Source organism: Hylobates moloch, unplaced genomic scaffold, assembly GCF_009828535.3.
Source record: "Hylobates moloch isolate HMO894 unplaced genomic scaffold, HMol_V3 SCAFFOLD_3, whole genome shotgun sequence".
Classification (NCBI taxonomy): domain Eukaryota; kingdom Metazoa; phylum Chordata; class Mammalia; order Primates; family Hylobatidae; genus Hylobates; species Hylobates moloch.
In genome coordinates, this window is record NW_026652278.1 from 33987504 (window position 1) to 34002651 (window position 15148).

The 15148-nt window shown below is 40.6% G+C and overlaps 2 protein-coding genes across 5 annotated transcripts in view; one reads left to right on the top strand and one right to left on the bottom strand.

Annotated features, from left to right (window-relative positions):
• Positions 1–15148, top strand: part of LOC116485167 (cytochrome c oxidase assembly protein COX15 homolog) — a 38005-nt gene that overhangs the window by 13521 nt on the left and 9336 nt on the right. The window contains exons 7-10 of one of the 4 annotated variants that reach the window (XR_009212729.1): positions 117–271; positions 2179–2292; positions 3914–4102; positions 5157–5368. Coding sequence is in view for 3 of the 4 variants with exons in the window: in XM_032180504.2 (XP_032036395.1) it covers positions 117–271; positions 2179–2292; positions 3914–4045 (401 nt within the window). In the remaining variant the exon portion in view is untranslated. Of the gene's footprint in view, positions 1–116; positions 272–2178; positions 2293–3913; positions 5369–15148 lie in introns of those variants that run through there. The other 3 variants (XM_032180504.2, XM_032180514.2, XM_032180522.2) reach the window with 3 other exon arrangements.
• The window catches only part of ENTPD7 (ectonucleoside triphosphate diphosphohydrolase 7), a 51725-nt gene continuing 43990 nt past the window's right edge, over positions 7414–15148 (bottom strand). Inside the window, exon 13 of the mRNA XM_032180495.2 lies at positions 7414–14259. Coding sequence (XP_032036386.1) covers positions 14028–14259 — 232 coding nt within the window. The 3' untranslated portion in view covers positions 7414–14027. The remainder of the gene's footprint in view (positions 14260–15148) is intronic.

Sequence of the window (15148 nt, forward strand, 5' to 3'; positions counted from 1 at the left end):
TTCTCTGACTGTTCCCTTAGTTTAACTCTGGGATAACACACTTTTTCTATGTCAGAACTAGTATTTGGTCTCTTCTTCCTCTCATTTTAATAAATACCATTTACCTTGGAATACAGGGGCTTTTGTGGCAGGGCTAGATGCTGGGCTTGTTTACAACTCCTTTCCCAAAATGGGAGAATCCTGGATCCCGGAGGACCTCTTTACCTTCTCCCCCATCCTGAGGAATGTTTTTGAGAATCCCACCATGGTGCAGTTTGATCACCGGATTCTGGTAAGTGTAGTTGGTGGTTACCTGTCAGAGAGCACAGGAGCCTATCATAGGCTTTGGGGTATCAGTGAAGCACTGATGGCAACACTGAGAGGGTAGAGCAGGAACTATATTTCCTGCTGTCTTTGGAAGAAATTTTAGGACCATTTCTCTAATCTAATGTCTTTGTCCTCATTATTCACCCCTGTCCCCCTACCCCCACCCCAGCCAAATTCTAGCTTTCAGGACATTGCCAGCTTCTGAAAGTTCAAATGTGCCTTTTACCACTTGGCAAGTGATAACCTCCCTCAATCCTGCACGTACCTAGCAAGTCATTTCAGCAGAAATGTGGTTGAGTAGAGAAGCGAATGCGGAGACCATAGCTGCTAAGCACGGAGCTCTCGGAGCTAAACCAGAAGCTCAAGGAGCCAGGAGCTTCACCAGTACTTTTCATTCTATTTAAGCTAATATGTTTTAACGGTCTGCTATGGGCCATTTAAAGATTGGCTTGGAGACCTGTGTGTGATGAATTGGAGCGGGGAAAGATGAGCAGTAAGGAGACTGTGAGAAGCATAGTGCTGCTGTGCAATGCCAGGGAGAGTGATGGAGATGGGGCCTACATGGTGGGAGTGGGACTTGAGAAGAATGATGCATTTGAGAGAGAATTTAAAGGAACAGAGAGGCCGGGCACGGTGGCTCACACCTGTAATCCTAGCACTTTGGGAGGCTGAGGCGAGAGGATTGTTTGAGCAGGAGTTTGAGGCTGCAGTGAGCTGTGATCACGTTACTGCATTCTAGCCTGGGAGACAGAGTGAGAGCCTGTCTCTTAAAAAATTAAATTTAAGTTAAAAATAAGAGCACTGGGCACAATGGCTCATGCCTGTAATCCCAGCACTTTGGGAGGCTAAGGCAAGAGGATCGCTTGAGCCCAAGAGTTCAAGACCAGCCTGGGCAACACAGGGAGACCTCATCTCTACAATAAGTAAGTAAGTAAGTAAATAAATAAATAAATAAAGGAAAAGGGTTAATAAGATTGGCTGTCAGGAATAAAGGTGAAGAAAGATCAAGCAAAATCCCAAAGTTTCTTCTGCAGCATGCTTGAAACATGACCTACAGGGATGGGACCCTCGGAATGAGTGTGGAGCTAGAGGTGGGAGGATGGCATCAGATGGAGGCATGTTGAGTGTGAGATGAGAGCAGCACATCCAGAGAGAGGGGGCCAGAGGACTCAGCTGTCCAGCGGGGGCTGGGCTGAGGCATGTTACCTGGTGTGGGCTGAGTCCCCACCTGCACACAGTATTTTAGCATAAGTAAAGCCTGGTTGAAATTGTCATTGTGGACAGCACTCAAAAGGAAACGAAGTGAAATAAATGTAGAAATATGATAGAAAACATTCTCCCTGATACTGTGGGAGAGGAAGGGGACCATTATTGCCAGTCCTGGACCCTTGTTCTGAAGAGATAGGAATGAAAATGAGACTTTAGGTCTTTTTTAGCACCAGCTGGCAGCACCAGCACTATCTCCACTCACAGCCCAGGAAAATAATAACCCTCGTGCTGGGGTCAGCCCTGCTTTAAGAATATAGGATTAGAGATATGGTTAGGGATAAGGATGCAAAGAATGACTTAAAAATGTGGGAGACACCCACATTGGAAGGTGGATGAGATCACTGGGAGTGAGGGTGTATAAAGTGGTACATACAGAATCTTAGGTGGAGCCTGGGTGATACCAACGTTTAAGTGGCAAGCAGAAGAGGACGGTGGAAGAGACAGCCTGTGGAGGAGTAATCAGGGTGGGACTGCAGAGAGGTTCTCTGTGACTGGTACAGGAAAGTACTTCATGGTTGCTGAGTGGTTCTAGAGGAGATACATGTAAGGTGAGTAGAAACCTGGCACTTCTATCTAATGTGATAAACTCTTTCTTCCCTGCAGGGAATCACTTCAGTCACTGCCATTACAGTGCTCTACTTCCTCTCTCGGAGAATTCCCCTTCCTAGAAGGACCAAGATGGCAGCAGTGACTCTGCTGGCTTTGGCGTATACACAGGTATAAACCACTTCTTTTTGTTCTGACAGTATCCCCAATACAAAGTTAAAAAAGGGGCCAGGCACAGTGGCTCATGGCTGTAATCCCAGCACTTTGGGAGGCCTAGGTGGGCAGATCACTTGAGCCAGGAATTCGAGACCAGCCTGGGCAACATGGCAAAACCCCATCTCTACAAAAAAATACAAAAATTAGATGGGCACGTTGGTGTATGCCTGTAGTCCAAACTACATGGGAGGCTGAGATGGGAGGATCACCTGAGCCAGGGAGGTTGAGGCTGCAGTGAGTCAAGATCGCACCACTGTACCCCAGCCTAGACAGCAGAGTGAGACCCTATCTGTTTAAAAAAAAAAAAAAAAAAAAAAGGAAAGGTGACAGACTAGGAGAAAATATTTTCCATATTTATAATAAATTAAAAGATTAATAACCGGAAAATAAGTAAAGGACATCAATACACAATTACCACAAAAACAATGATTAATGGCCAGTAAACATGAAAAGCTGTTCAGCTTCACTTATAATCAGAGAGGAACAAATTTAAAAAATAAGTACCATTTTGTGCCTATCAAATTGGAAAAAAGTGAAAAAAGATAATCAGGTATTGCCATGGGCATAGGAAAATGGATACCTTCAAATACTCTTGGTGAGAGCATGAGTTAGTACAGTTTTTTTCCAGAGGGCAATTTGGCAATATCTTTGTTTTTTCTGGAGACGGAGTCTCACTCTGTCACCCAGGCTGGCAATATCTTTTAAAAGTTAAATGGATAATTATTTGGCCCAGCAAATGGACTTATTAGTGTCTGTCCTAGAAACAGTCCAATGCACAAAGACCTTTTGTATGAGAAAATTCATCATAGAATTGTGATAGTGAAAAATTGGAAACAACCTAAATAGTTAAAAAACTATGGGCTGGGCACAGTGGCTCATGCCTGTAATCCCAGCACTTTGGGAGGCCGAGGTGGGTGGATTACCTGAGGTCAGGAGTTCAAGACCAGCCTGGCCAACATGATGAAACTCTGTCTCTACTAAAAAATACAAAAATTAGCCAGGCGTGGTGGCACACGCCCGTAATCCCAGCTACTCGGGAGGCTGAGGCAGGAGAATTGCTTGAGCCCTGGAGGTGGAGGTTGCAGTGAGCCGAGATCATGCCATTGCACTCCAGCCTGGCAGACAGAGTGAAACTCTGTCTCAAAACAAAACAAAACAAAAAAAACTATGGTATATCCATACTGTGCGATACTGCACAGCAGTTTAATAAGATCGCAATACATACTGTATATTGCTAAGTGAAAAAAAAGCAAGTGACAGAACAATATTTTTTTTAAAAGCACAAAACTATATATTTCTCTATAAACATACTAAAGTATAAGTGTGCAGAAACTGGTAACAGTGACTACTCTGGGGAACTGGGATGGAATGAAGAATAAGGGGAATTTTAGGTTTATCAATTTTGTTCGAATTTCTTTCATTGTAAGCATATTTGCTTGTGAAATAAAAAATGTATGTATTTTAAGTGCTCTGATAGGAGGATGTGGAGGTTTGTGTGTGGTTATCCATGCCTGGCCATTTTCAGTGTGAACTTTGGGTTACTGCCTTTCCTATTGCCTTCTTTCCTTTGTGACAGGTGGGCTTGGGCATCAGCACGCTGCTAATGTACGTCCCAACTCCTCTGGCCGCCACTCACCAGTCAGGCTCCTTGGCTTTGCTCACTGGCGCTCTTTGGCTGATGAATGAACTCCGAAGAGTCCCAAAATGATTCTTAGAGGACTAGCCTCCTGGGACTGTGACTGGTTCTGAGAGCTCTTCAGAGATCGTAAGAACTTGGGCTTTTCTACGAGATGACCTTGAACTACCAAGTGGTTTCCAAATGGTCAACTTACTTAAAAATCTTTTCCTGTTTTGAGAAAGTCACTGGATCAAGAATGCATTAAGTGTGGTTACCCTAAGTGTTCCCTCTTAAATCTGCTTTTCATGTTGAAAATCAGTTTTAATGTAGAGAAAGAAGTGTCTGCCATTTGCTGCTTAACAGGCTTTATGTCAGGTTTTTCAGTGTTGGCAAGCTCTTGGTTCTACATGGATGATTTCTGTCTCCTTGTTCTCCTGAGTCCTTAATTCTGCCTAAATAGAATTTCTTTATGTTCTTAACTTCACTTCCATTAGGTGAAGATTGAAAGGATAGGATTGACATACCCAAAGTAGCCAGCTGGTCTTCAGCAAAAAAAAAAAAAAGCTAATGTCTTCTAATATCCTGATGTTCAGAAATGGGGAAATTGCAGATTTTGACAAGCTTAATGTGTATATTTAGCAAAATGGTTTTTAAGTACTTGGAAAAGGAGGTAATCGCCAAATAGTTCCCTTTTTTTTTTTTTTTTTGAGACAGAGTTTCACTCTTGTTGTCCAGGCTGGAGTGCGGTGGCATGATCTCAGCTCACTCTGCAACCTCCACCTCCCAGGTTCAAGCGATTCTCGTGCCTCAGCCTCCCGAGTAGCTGGGACTACAGGCACAAGTCACCATGCCTGGCTAATTTTGTATTTTTAGTAGAGAAGGGGTTTCACCATGTTGGCCAGGCTGGTCTTGAACTCCTGACCTCAGGTAATCCACCCACCTCGGCCTCCCAAAGTGCTGAGATTACAGGCGTGGGCCCCCACGCCCAGCTAGTTCCTCTTTTGATAAGGCTGTTAACATTACAAGGTCAGAGAGAAGAATGGAATCGACAGTATAAATTGGTTCCTGAGAGGGTTTCCTAACAGCTTTGTAATAAGAAAAATATGGCCTTGATGGTATAGTACATGGACATCTATCCAGATATTTAAACAAATTGTTGACTGCTGAATTAATGTGATTTTGGTCTCTTGATATTTCACAGGGCTCTGTCTTACTCAACTTTACTTTTAAAATCAGTGATTTGGATGAAGGCATCAGAAACATCTGATTTGAGGATGGAGCAACCCAATATTGCTAATATAATAGATGACAGTGGCAACTGAAAACAGTCCCAGAATGACCCCATTGAGATGAAATTAAACAGATTAGAAATGTAACATACTCATTTAAATTAAATAAGTTGTATAAGTGAAACCTGGCCTTATATCATTTCATATAAAAAAAGACTTGGGGATTTCAGTTGTCCTCAGGTTCAATATGAACCAACTAGTATTCATGTTGTTATTATATGGTAACACAGAAAAATTAGTGGTACTTCAGGTTTTATCAGTAGAAGTGTCATAGCCATAGTCAGAATACCCCTAACATATTGCATTTCACACTGGGTACCAAATTTACGCAAGTATCCAGACGATACTTAAGTGTGTATCCAGAAGAAGAGACCAGAATGGTGAGGAGTCCAGAACCCCTATCACACAGGGAATAGTTGAAGGAACTAGGGATATTTAACTGGAGAAGAGAACATCTGGGGAGAGAGCAAGATTCCTGTCCTTGAGAAGTTGAAGCCATCTCATGCAGAAGAGGGAATGAGCTTCCATTATGCTGCAGAGCTGGCAGCAATGGGTGAAAGTTGCAGGAAGTTAGTTTTAGTTCTGTAGAAGGCAAGAGTAGGGTAGATCAAATCAAATGCTCACTAGGGTCAGGCTGATGGAGACAGTAACACTGGCGAGCAGGTGCCCCAGCTCGGACTAAACTGCTGAGTTCTGGTCTGTTGCTGCCACTCTACAGGTCCAGGGTTGTTCGATCTTCTGGGTTTTTGTTTTGCTTTTTGAAATAAGGAAAATAAATTTATCTTAAGTTTATTTTTCCTTGGATATACCTAGATTCCATACAGTGACAATACAAATACAAAGGGAGAACATCTGGATTTCATCCTTGACCTCATTTACAAAGCAAAAAGAGATGCTGGATTCAGATATAAATGTTTAATTTTAGTGTTTAAGTCACCAAATCTTCTGTTTTTTAAAAATAAGCCACATATCTAGATTTTTCTGTGAAAGCTCTCAAGTGTTGGGAATTAATTTCAAGATTTTAAAAAATGTTATGCAGGCTTACCATGTCTGAGAGCCATAAATGACCTAACGTTTCCCATTTTTAATCTCTGAACTAGGTGATCTCAGTTCTCTTTCAACTCCAGTACCCTGTAAGTTTCTGTGACCTGTAGTATACCATTCTCAGGTGGTGATATGGTTTGGATGTTTTGTCCCCTCCAAATCTCATGTTCAAAGTGTGACATTTAGTGTTAGAGGTGGGCCTAGTGGGAGGTATTTGGGTCATGGGGGCGGATCCCTTATGTATGACTTTGTGCCATCCCCATAGTAATGACTGAGTTCTCACTCTGGTTGTTTATGCAAGAGCTGGTTGTTTAAAAGAGCCTGGAACTTCCTCCTCTCTCGCTTGCTCTCTCTCACCATGTGACACACTGGCTCCCCTTCACCTTCTGCCATGATTGTAAGCTTCCTGAGGCCCTCACCAGAAGCAGATGCCAGCGCCATGCTTCCTATACAGTTCTATGCAGAACTGTGAGCCAAATAAACCTCTTTTCTTTCTAAAAATTGTCAGGTATTTCCTTATAGCAATGCAAGCCTACTAACACAGGTGATCCTTAGCAAAACAGTTTGTCAATTTTTCATAAATCCTGGACCCTGGATGGGCTTATGCTATTGCCTAGAAGAGATTCCCAACTTCTCTCTTATTTGAATCTTAGAAAAATCCCAAAGCCCAAGCCTCATCTAAGACCAATTAAGTCACAATCCCTGGAAGCAGTAAAAGGCATATTTTTAAAGTTCCCCAGGTGATTCCAATGTGCAGACAAGTCTAGGGACCACTGGCTGAGGTCCTAATAGCCTAGTTACCTTAGAAAGTTCTGACTAGCTTATTCCCATTCCCTTCTAATTTCCACCCCACCATATCATTTGATCTGCTATGTTGCTCCTGTTAGTATGTTAGTAGGATATGGTCTCTTCTGGATAGAATCCTTCAAAGAAAGGGAACTGTAGTTCCTGAGGCAGGTTCCCACACCATCCTCTCCTGATCCTCAAACCCAGGTTGTCCTTAGTTAATAACTGAGTCAGCAGAGGACAGTATGACCCAACCCAAAGAACCATATATTAATGCTTCTACAGTTCCCTCCAAGGAAGTAGCAACTCGTGAGTAAGTTAAGGTTTCAGATGTTTTACTTCATTATTCTTTTATTACAGATGATGAATACATTTGGAAAAACAACTGGTTACATTTAGCTATATAACTGTATTATATCTATGCGCTTCTGGTGAATGATTATCTTAGGTTTTTTTTTGTATTTATATTATTCTCAGCACTCCCAGACACATATCAAATATTGAATTAGTGAATGCATGAATGGAAAATGGATAATTACAGATTGATGTCCCAAATACCTTTTTCCAAAAAAAAGGTCATCACATACCTATAGGATTAAATAGATTTCCCTTAATATTTTCAAAGGTCTCTCTGCACTTATGTCCATTGTTTTTAAAACATGAAGGAAATTAAAACACACGGCTTTCTTAATCAGTCAACCTAGAATTTTTTGTCTATAACTTAGACTGACAAATACTATCTATTGTAGCAGGGGTAATGACTAGCAACTCCCTAAAGCAATGTTGGTTGCAGAGATCAGCACCGATAATCATGATTTTAGGATAACCAGTTTATCTACAGCTATCCTTGTGGTCCTGGGATGAATGGTGGGTTATATATCAGCATATGTAACACATATACCCATGTCCCTGCATAAGGGAGAATGCGTCACCTCTCTAACATGCATCACACATTTTCCTCAACACTGACCTAAAATGTTTGTCAGTGAGAATTTTAAGAATTCAAAATTCAACAAAATTAATTGTTTAATGTGAAGCAGTAGAAAGACATAGAGTCTTAACAACTCCCCAAAGCAATGTAATACAGGCAGCCTTTGGTTTCTACAAGTGTAGAGTGTCTAGCTGTGGATCATAATAAAAAGATGTCTTTCACCACACTCCACAGAGGCCATTGATCAAGGTAGACATAAAGGGGGAGACACGGCATGTACTTCAGGACTTCAACTAAGGGGGAATTGTGGAATGAGAATTTCAAATACAACATAGTAACTGAAACACTAGAAACCAAAGTGTGTGTCTGGGATCCCTGCTTGCAGAAGGACATTTATGAAGCTAATAAGGGGCAGTCTTCACCAGCAGAAGGCCAAATGCCAGCAAGTGCTCTGTAGGAGGGGCCACCTAGGAAAGTACCAGGGCTGCCTTGGAGTGGAGGAGGAGGAGTGGCCACCAGAGGGTATACAAGTGGTTGCCCTTCTTTAAAAGAAGAGGCTCAGGAGCAGACATGTCTTTATGCTAGCCTGAAGTCATGCATGTGTGGCTATACATAGCCTGTGATTCAGAAAACTTTTCAACTTTGGTTTTCATAAAAATGGCAAGCAATGATGGATTACATTTTAAAAGTGAAAGCCCTTGTAGTATGAGTAATGATTCAGTTTTATTAATAAAAGGATCTCCTTATTGCTCAGATTTTCAGAGAAACAAAATGGTCAACTGGTGTGTTATTCCTTCCTCGTCCCTCTGATAACGGTACTGACAAACTGGAAAATACTCAAATATTAGAGCAAAAGAGAAATGTGTAGTAACACAAGAGAAGTCTATTAGGATATAAGTTAGATAAGTAGACAGAGCAGGCTTAAAATGAAGCTTGAGCAAACCATCTGCAGAAACAGAAAACAAGGTAGATGGGACACCCAAACAGGGTGCCACAGCTTTCCAACTTAGATCCAGGTTATGAGAGAATGAGCCAAGAACACAACCTAAAAGTTTTCAATTTGAGGTATATTCACTGTTTGCTATTCTATAGTGTTAATCAAAATATTATTGACTAATAATCCTGTTATTATTAATCACAACTTTTGGTTTTGAGTCTTAGTTTTTTAAGAGCAATATTTTTTGTAACACCAGGAAAATCCTCACAAGTTATTGCCCCAGCGGCTGGAATCTGGAGCTAGCGTCCCTAAGAGACTAATACGGGAGAATTTGAAACATCTGCTATTTCTACCATAATTCTTATTCCCAATCAGCATTACACCACATACCACAGCAAAAAGGACAATGAGATACTAGTTTGGAATTAATTTGAAAAGTTTAAAGACAACAAAAAGAAACAGCCCTCTGTTTCCGTAACAGAGTCTGGAAACTGCCCAAGAATTACAACAAAGTTCTTTAATGAGGTAGATGTAATAGGCATTTATACCTTCATCTAGGCTGTAGTCATCTAATGAATTGCTTGGATGTTGTAGTAAAGGAAATTGTATAAAATTGTTTTAAAAAGATGTATAAAATTTAAAAGTATGAAAAGAAATACAGGAACAAGAATAGATGTAGTAAAAACTTGGCACAATTTCTAACAAAGTATTTTTTTCAAAGGTTATTCCTAAATGTGAGCAAAGCAGTCATAAATGAATGTCAGAAGCAGTTGTAAAGATCGGGCATAGTTAGTTGTGGCCAGCTGTTTTATAAAGAATAGATTCTGTTTATACTTGCAGAAAGATTCTGTTAATGAACATTTCATTGTAGCTGACAAAGTAGTTGGGGTGTCTGTGTTACAGAGAAAACTGGGGCCTAGGAGGCCACTCACTATGACTTTGCACAGATTACAACTGCTCTAGGCCTCAGTTTCATCACCCATATAAATCAAGGGGGTTGACCAGAAGACCTTTAAAGTCCCAGCTTTAAAACTCTTATGAAATTTATTATGATTGCTATTAGAAACTCTGTTCCCACCAACCTTATCATCATCAGGGGTTATGGATAAAATAGGAGGCTCTTTTGGGCAGCCTGGTCTTCTAAACCAAAGGACAAAATGCTCTTCCCAAAATCATATGATCTTTCTACCTTGTCTTCTGCCTTTAGTTTCTAATCTTGTCCAGCCACTTTGTTTGATAGATGAGAACCGAACTAGAGATGGTAAGTGACTGGCCCGGGGTACCAGAGCTAGTAAATGACAAAGCCAGAACTAGAATCCAGGTCTGCTATTCATTAAGCCTACTGTTCTTTCCCTTAAGTGATAACCACTCACTTGTCTTTCATCCCTGACAAAAAACAAAACATAAAACTGTGAGAAGCATCTGTTTAGATGATACTAGTGAGAAGTATAAATTATTTCAAAAATGTAAATATGGATGTGATAATAAATGTTAATGCCTAAAAAGACTGGCTTAGCAAGTACATGGCAGACATTTTTCAGCAATCACTGGATATGATCTTGAAGTTAAAGGAATCACTTAGGATGAGGAGGGGGTGGGGCAAGATACTTTGGAAGACATTTGGAGAGGAAATAGAAGATTGGTGGAAAGTGATGAAAATTTCCCAGACCAGAATAGACACTGTGGACTACTATAGCAGGGAAGGAGAGAGGAGGGCATGGATTGATGAACTGTTAGGTACTATATTCACCACCTGGTGATGGGATCTGTACCCCAAACCTCAGCATCACTCAATATACTCATGTAACAAACCTACACTTGTACCCCCTGAATTTGTTCCTTGGTGTGGGAACAAAAGTTTCCCAGATTAAGGAAATTCAAGGAGCTAAAGTACAGAGAGAAAAAATGGTATAATTTGGCTTACAGTTAACTGCAACTTAAATGAATGAAATGCCACATAAATGGGTATTTTACATATTTTTCATTACGTTCTTTTGACAAGAATTTTGGGGAAAGTGATGGATTGTGCTATCACAAGACTAAAAAGCATCACTACAAGCCACAGACTCCTATTTTGACATTTGCGACCTGTCTCAGTAATAACAAGAGTACTAAAACAGTTCAGGTTCATTGTCTGTGTTAACAAGAGTGGTTCGTAAGATTCAAAGGAACCAGTGGAATGTGAATTTTATGACACCATAATTATCTTCATGGGAGAACCACCAAAGTGCAGAAATGCAAATAGAAGAGAAATCTTTAAAAACCAAAGGGTATGGCAAGATAGATTTCTGCTCCTAGAAGCAAATTATTTTATTATAAGGAAGAAATATATTTAAGTAATTGGCCCTCAGCAAGGAGTAAATGGCTTTTGTTTCTAGCTAATGAGATTTCATTTAAAATCTATTAATTGGGAGAACAGAATAAACAAAGGAGCCAATACCAACAATAAACAGTTCTTCTGAGGGATATGATAAAATTTTCCTTCAGTACTGTGGAACTCCTGGAGACCTTGCTCATGGTAATAAAGACAAGCCTAGATCCCATAATATTAAAGTAATGAACAGGAAATAACACATTAAACACTCCAAGACAAAATAAGAATAAGAAATACATATATATTGAAAAAGTGATAAATGTAGGTATCCTGAGATTCTCAACTATAAAAAGAACAGAGTAATAGCAATTTGAATAATACACATAAAATCCTTAAGAGTGTCTGGTACATAACAAAGGCTTAACAAATAATGGCTATTATTACAGCCAGGATGAAGAATACTAATAAGAGCTTTCAAATTGGACCAATCACTACTTCCCTGTTTCAAGTTCATTTTTAGCACATGAATATGATCACTGTTAGCCAGTTAAGTAGCTTCTGACTAGATCATTGATTAGATCTCACAAAAAAACCAAAGATAGTATATGGAAACCAAGATGAGGGCAAAAGAAAATGTTACCTGAGTAGGCAATGGCTAGCTAAAACATATTTTGACATTATTTTTAAGCAGCATTCATAAGGTTCATGGAGCACAGATAATAGAAAATTAAAGCAATGTAGAAGTCTTAAAAACCGAAAGAAATTGCTATGAAAAAAACCCTAATGAAAGGTAAGAGATTTCCAAAGGAAACAGAGGCCAGGTGCAGTAGCTCATGCCTGTAATCCCAGCACTTTGGGAGGCCGAGGCGGGAGGATTGCTTGAGCCCAAGCGTTTGAGACCAGCCTGGACAACATAGGCTCCATCTCTAAAAATATAAAATAAAAAATTAGCTGAGTGTGGTGGTGCACACCTGTAGTCCCAGCTACTCTGGAGTCTGAGTTGGGAGGACTGCTTGAGCTCAGGAGGTTGAGGCTGCAGCGGCCATGATATTGCACAACTGCACTCCAGCCTGGGTGACAGCGTGAGGCCCTGTCTCCAAGTAAAAAAAAAAAAAAGGAACAGAGTCTTTGCATGTTTAATCCATGTTTATCTAATTTGAAAACAATACAAGACTGGTTATCTTTTTATCTACCAACCAAGGGTCAATATATTTATTTTTATCTTAGTTTATTTCTAGGATGATCTTAATTTCTTTTTCCCTGTTTTATGAAGCATTTAATTCCTTTCTGTTCCCAGTATGAAATTTATTTTTGAAGAATTCTACTTTTGTCTTCTTTAAAGCCAGGGACTTTTTCCCCTATTAATCTAATCCCAGAAATCAAAGGTGACAAAAAGAAAAAATGCTCCCAGCCCTGGGAGCATATTCGTGGACAGGACATTAAAGGCTACATGTAGGAAAGGGTAAAATATAAGAAAGATTCCATGCGGACCCTGATGAAGAGAAATCCTCATGCAATTTAATGGCTAAATGTGGAGAAGCAAAGCTCTGGAAGGGTTGTGGGTGAAGATGTAATTATTATGGCTTTTCCTCTCGCTTCATTAATGGAAGTGCTGTTTGTGACTGAGCAGTCTCTTAATAGAGGTTCTGAAAGTTGCCAGATGGCTTATTAACAGATTGATCTATTCCAAAGTTTAGAATTTGCTCCCTTTCAGACATTCCAAGAGTCAGAAATTGAGAAACTTCTATTTCTCAGAAATAATTAATAAGAACTTTGATTTTATTGCCTTTGCCCACTCTCCTGATTCTGTTCCCCTTTTCTTTAAAAACAACCCAAATACATTCCCCAAACTACATACTGATTTTAGCAGTGAAATGAAAGAACTCTTTTTGTATCTTCCTGTTTAAGGGCTCATAAAAACAGGCCTAGGGAACAGTGACCTAAAATCAGACAAATCCAGGTTCCCAGTCCCCATCACAGTTTCTCCATCCTACTAACACACTTAAGGCTCAATAAGCAAAATTAATGCCCAAACAGCCTGTGAGGCACATAAAAATGGAAAAATTTTCTATCCTAGTCATACCAGGCATCAGATAAGATACTAACATCTTCCACAGACCATTCATTTAGAAGGGGTTCTAACCTTTAAAATCATGTACTAACATCATCAACACTATGACAGGGATCTTGGATCACACCCATAATGGCTTCTTTGTCAAGTAAGCAAGGAAGTTATATCATTTTGGTGCCTGGAAATTCCTATGTGGTCCATTGAACTGCAAAGATCTTGGATCCCTGTTAAAGGCTGTGGATCTCCACATAAATGATATCTCTGTTACAGAGAAAGAAGGGGCTGCTGCACTTGCTAGAATGTCTCTGGCTTTGTATCAGATGCTACAAGTTTCATTTCAACCAGGCTTCCAGTGTGCCAAATGCCAAACTTCATGCTTTAGCAAGGGAATAAAAGATGAGATTCCAGGAACACACCAGACCTCTCAGAAGGAGTCGAAGCCTGCTTCACTTGGACAAAGCTTGGTCCCCCGTATTAGCACCAATCCCTGTCATTTAGTTCCTCACAGATTAAATTATAGCTTCTCTCAGAGAAGACCTGGGTATTGAGAAGGAATTAACGGTAGAAAGTAAAGTAGAAATTCCAAGGGCAAATATCCACAAGGTCAGGCATCACAGCATCTGAGGCCATATAAGAAAGGGGAGGAATTCAATGAGCAGCAACTCGGTGGTGCTCAGGCTTCTCTAGTCCTGGTCCAGCCTCATGGCCCCACCTGTACTCCCATCATGGGCACCACCTCTTCAAGCCACAGCAAGTCCAACGGAGCTGAGGCTCGTGTTTCTCGGTGGTGAATTCGGCGTAGCCGTAGAAGGTATAGGACAATGGCCAGTAGCACCACCAGGATACAGGCAAAGAAGAGATAGTGGTTGTATACAAAGGAAAGACGGAACCAGCTACCATGGGCTTGTCGGACACCTTCCTGCCGAAGATCCCTAGGGAAGAATTAAGAATTTGTAGGTGGAAAAAACTGTTAAGTTTCAGAGGGAGACATTTACTGATTTGAAAGGCCCAGTAGTGTTACCACATTTATTCCATCCACATAAACATTTTATGACACCAGCTCTACAGAGCAGGCAAAGCTGAAGAACATCCCCCGCCCCAGAAGCACTTCTGTGTCTTCCTTCCCACGGCCTCCAGAAGGGACCTCCAGGCTTACACCCTCCAGAATCTAAGCCAAGATGGGAACGAAGGCCTTTGAAATTGAAGCCCAAAAAATGAACAGAAAGGCTAGATTGATCACCTGTAACATAAGTCTTAAAATATGGTTTATAAATACAGTACTAATGAGAGTAGGGTATCCCCTGAATCCAATAAATAAATCAGAGTGTGTCTAAATCCTTTTTTTAAAGTTGCTGTGCAGCCAAGTGCAGTGGCACATGCCTATAATCAAAGCACTTTGGGAGGCCAGGCCAGGAGAATTGCTTGAAGCCAGGAGTTCAAAACCAGCCTGGTCAACATAACAAGACCTCATCTCTGCAAAAGAAAAATTAAAAAATTAGCTTGGCATGGTGGCGAGCACCTGTACTCCCAGCTACTCAGAAGGCTGAGGCAGGAGAATCACTTGAGCCCAGAAGTTCAAGGTTGCAGTGTGCTATGAACACGGCACTGCCACCACACTCAGCCTAGGCAACAGAGCAAGACCCTGTCTCAAAAAAATAATAAAAATTAAAGGTACTGTGTTTCCTTAGGATCTAGGATATATCTAAATAAAGCTGTTACCTGATCAACTGTATTACAGTCTGATAAAAATAAGGTGATATGAAAACGAAGTGTAATAGTCCACCTGGCTAGAACAGAAGCCACTCTTCAGCGGTCCAGATC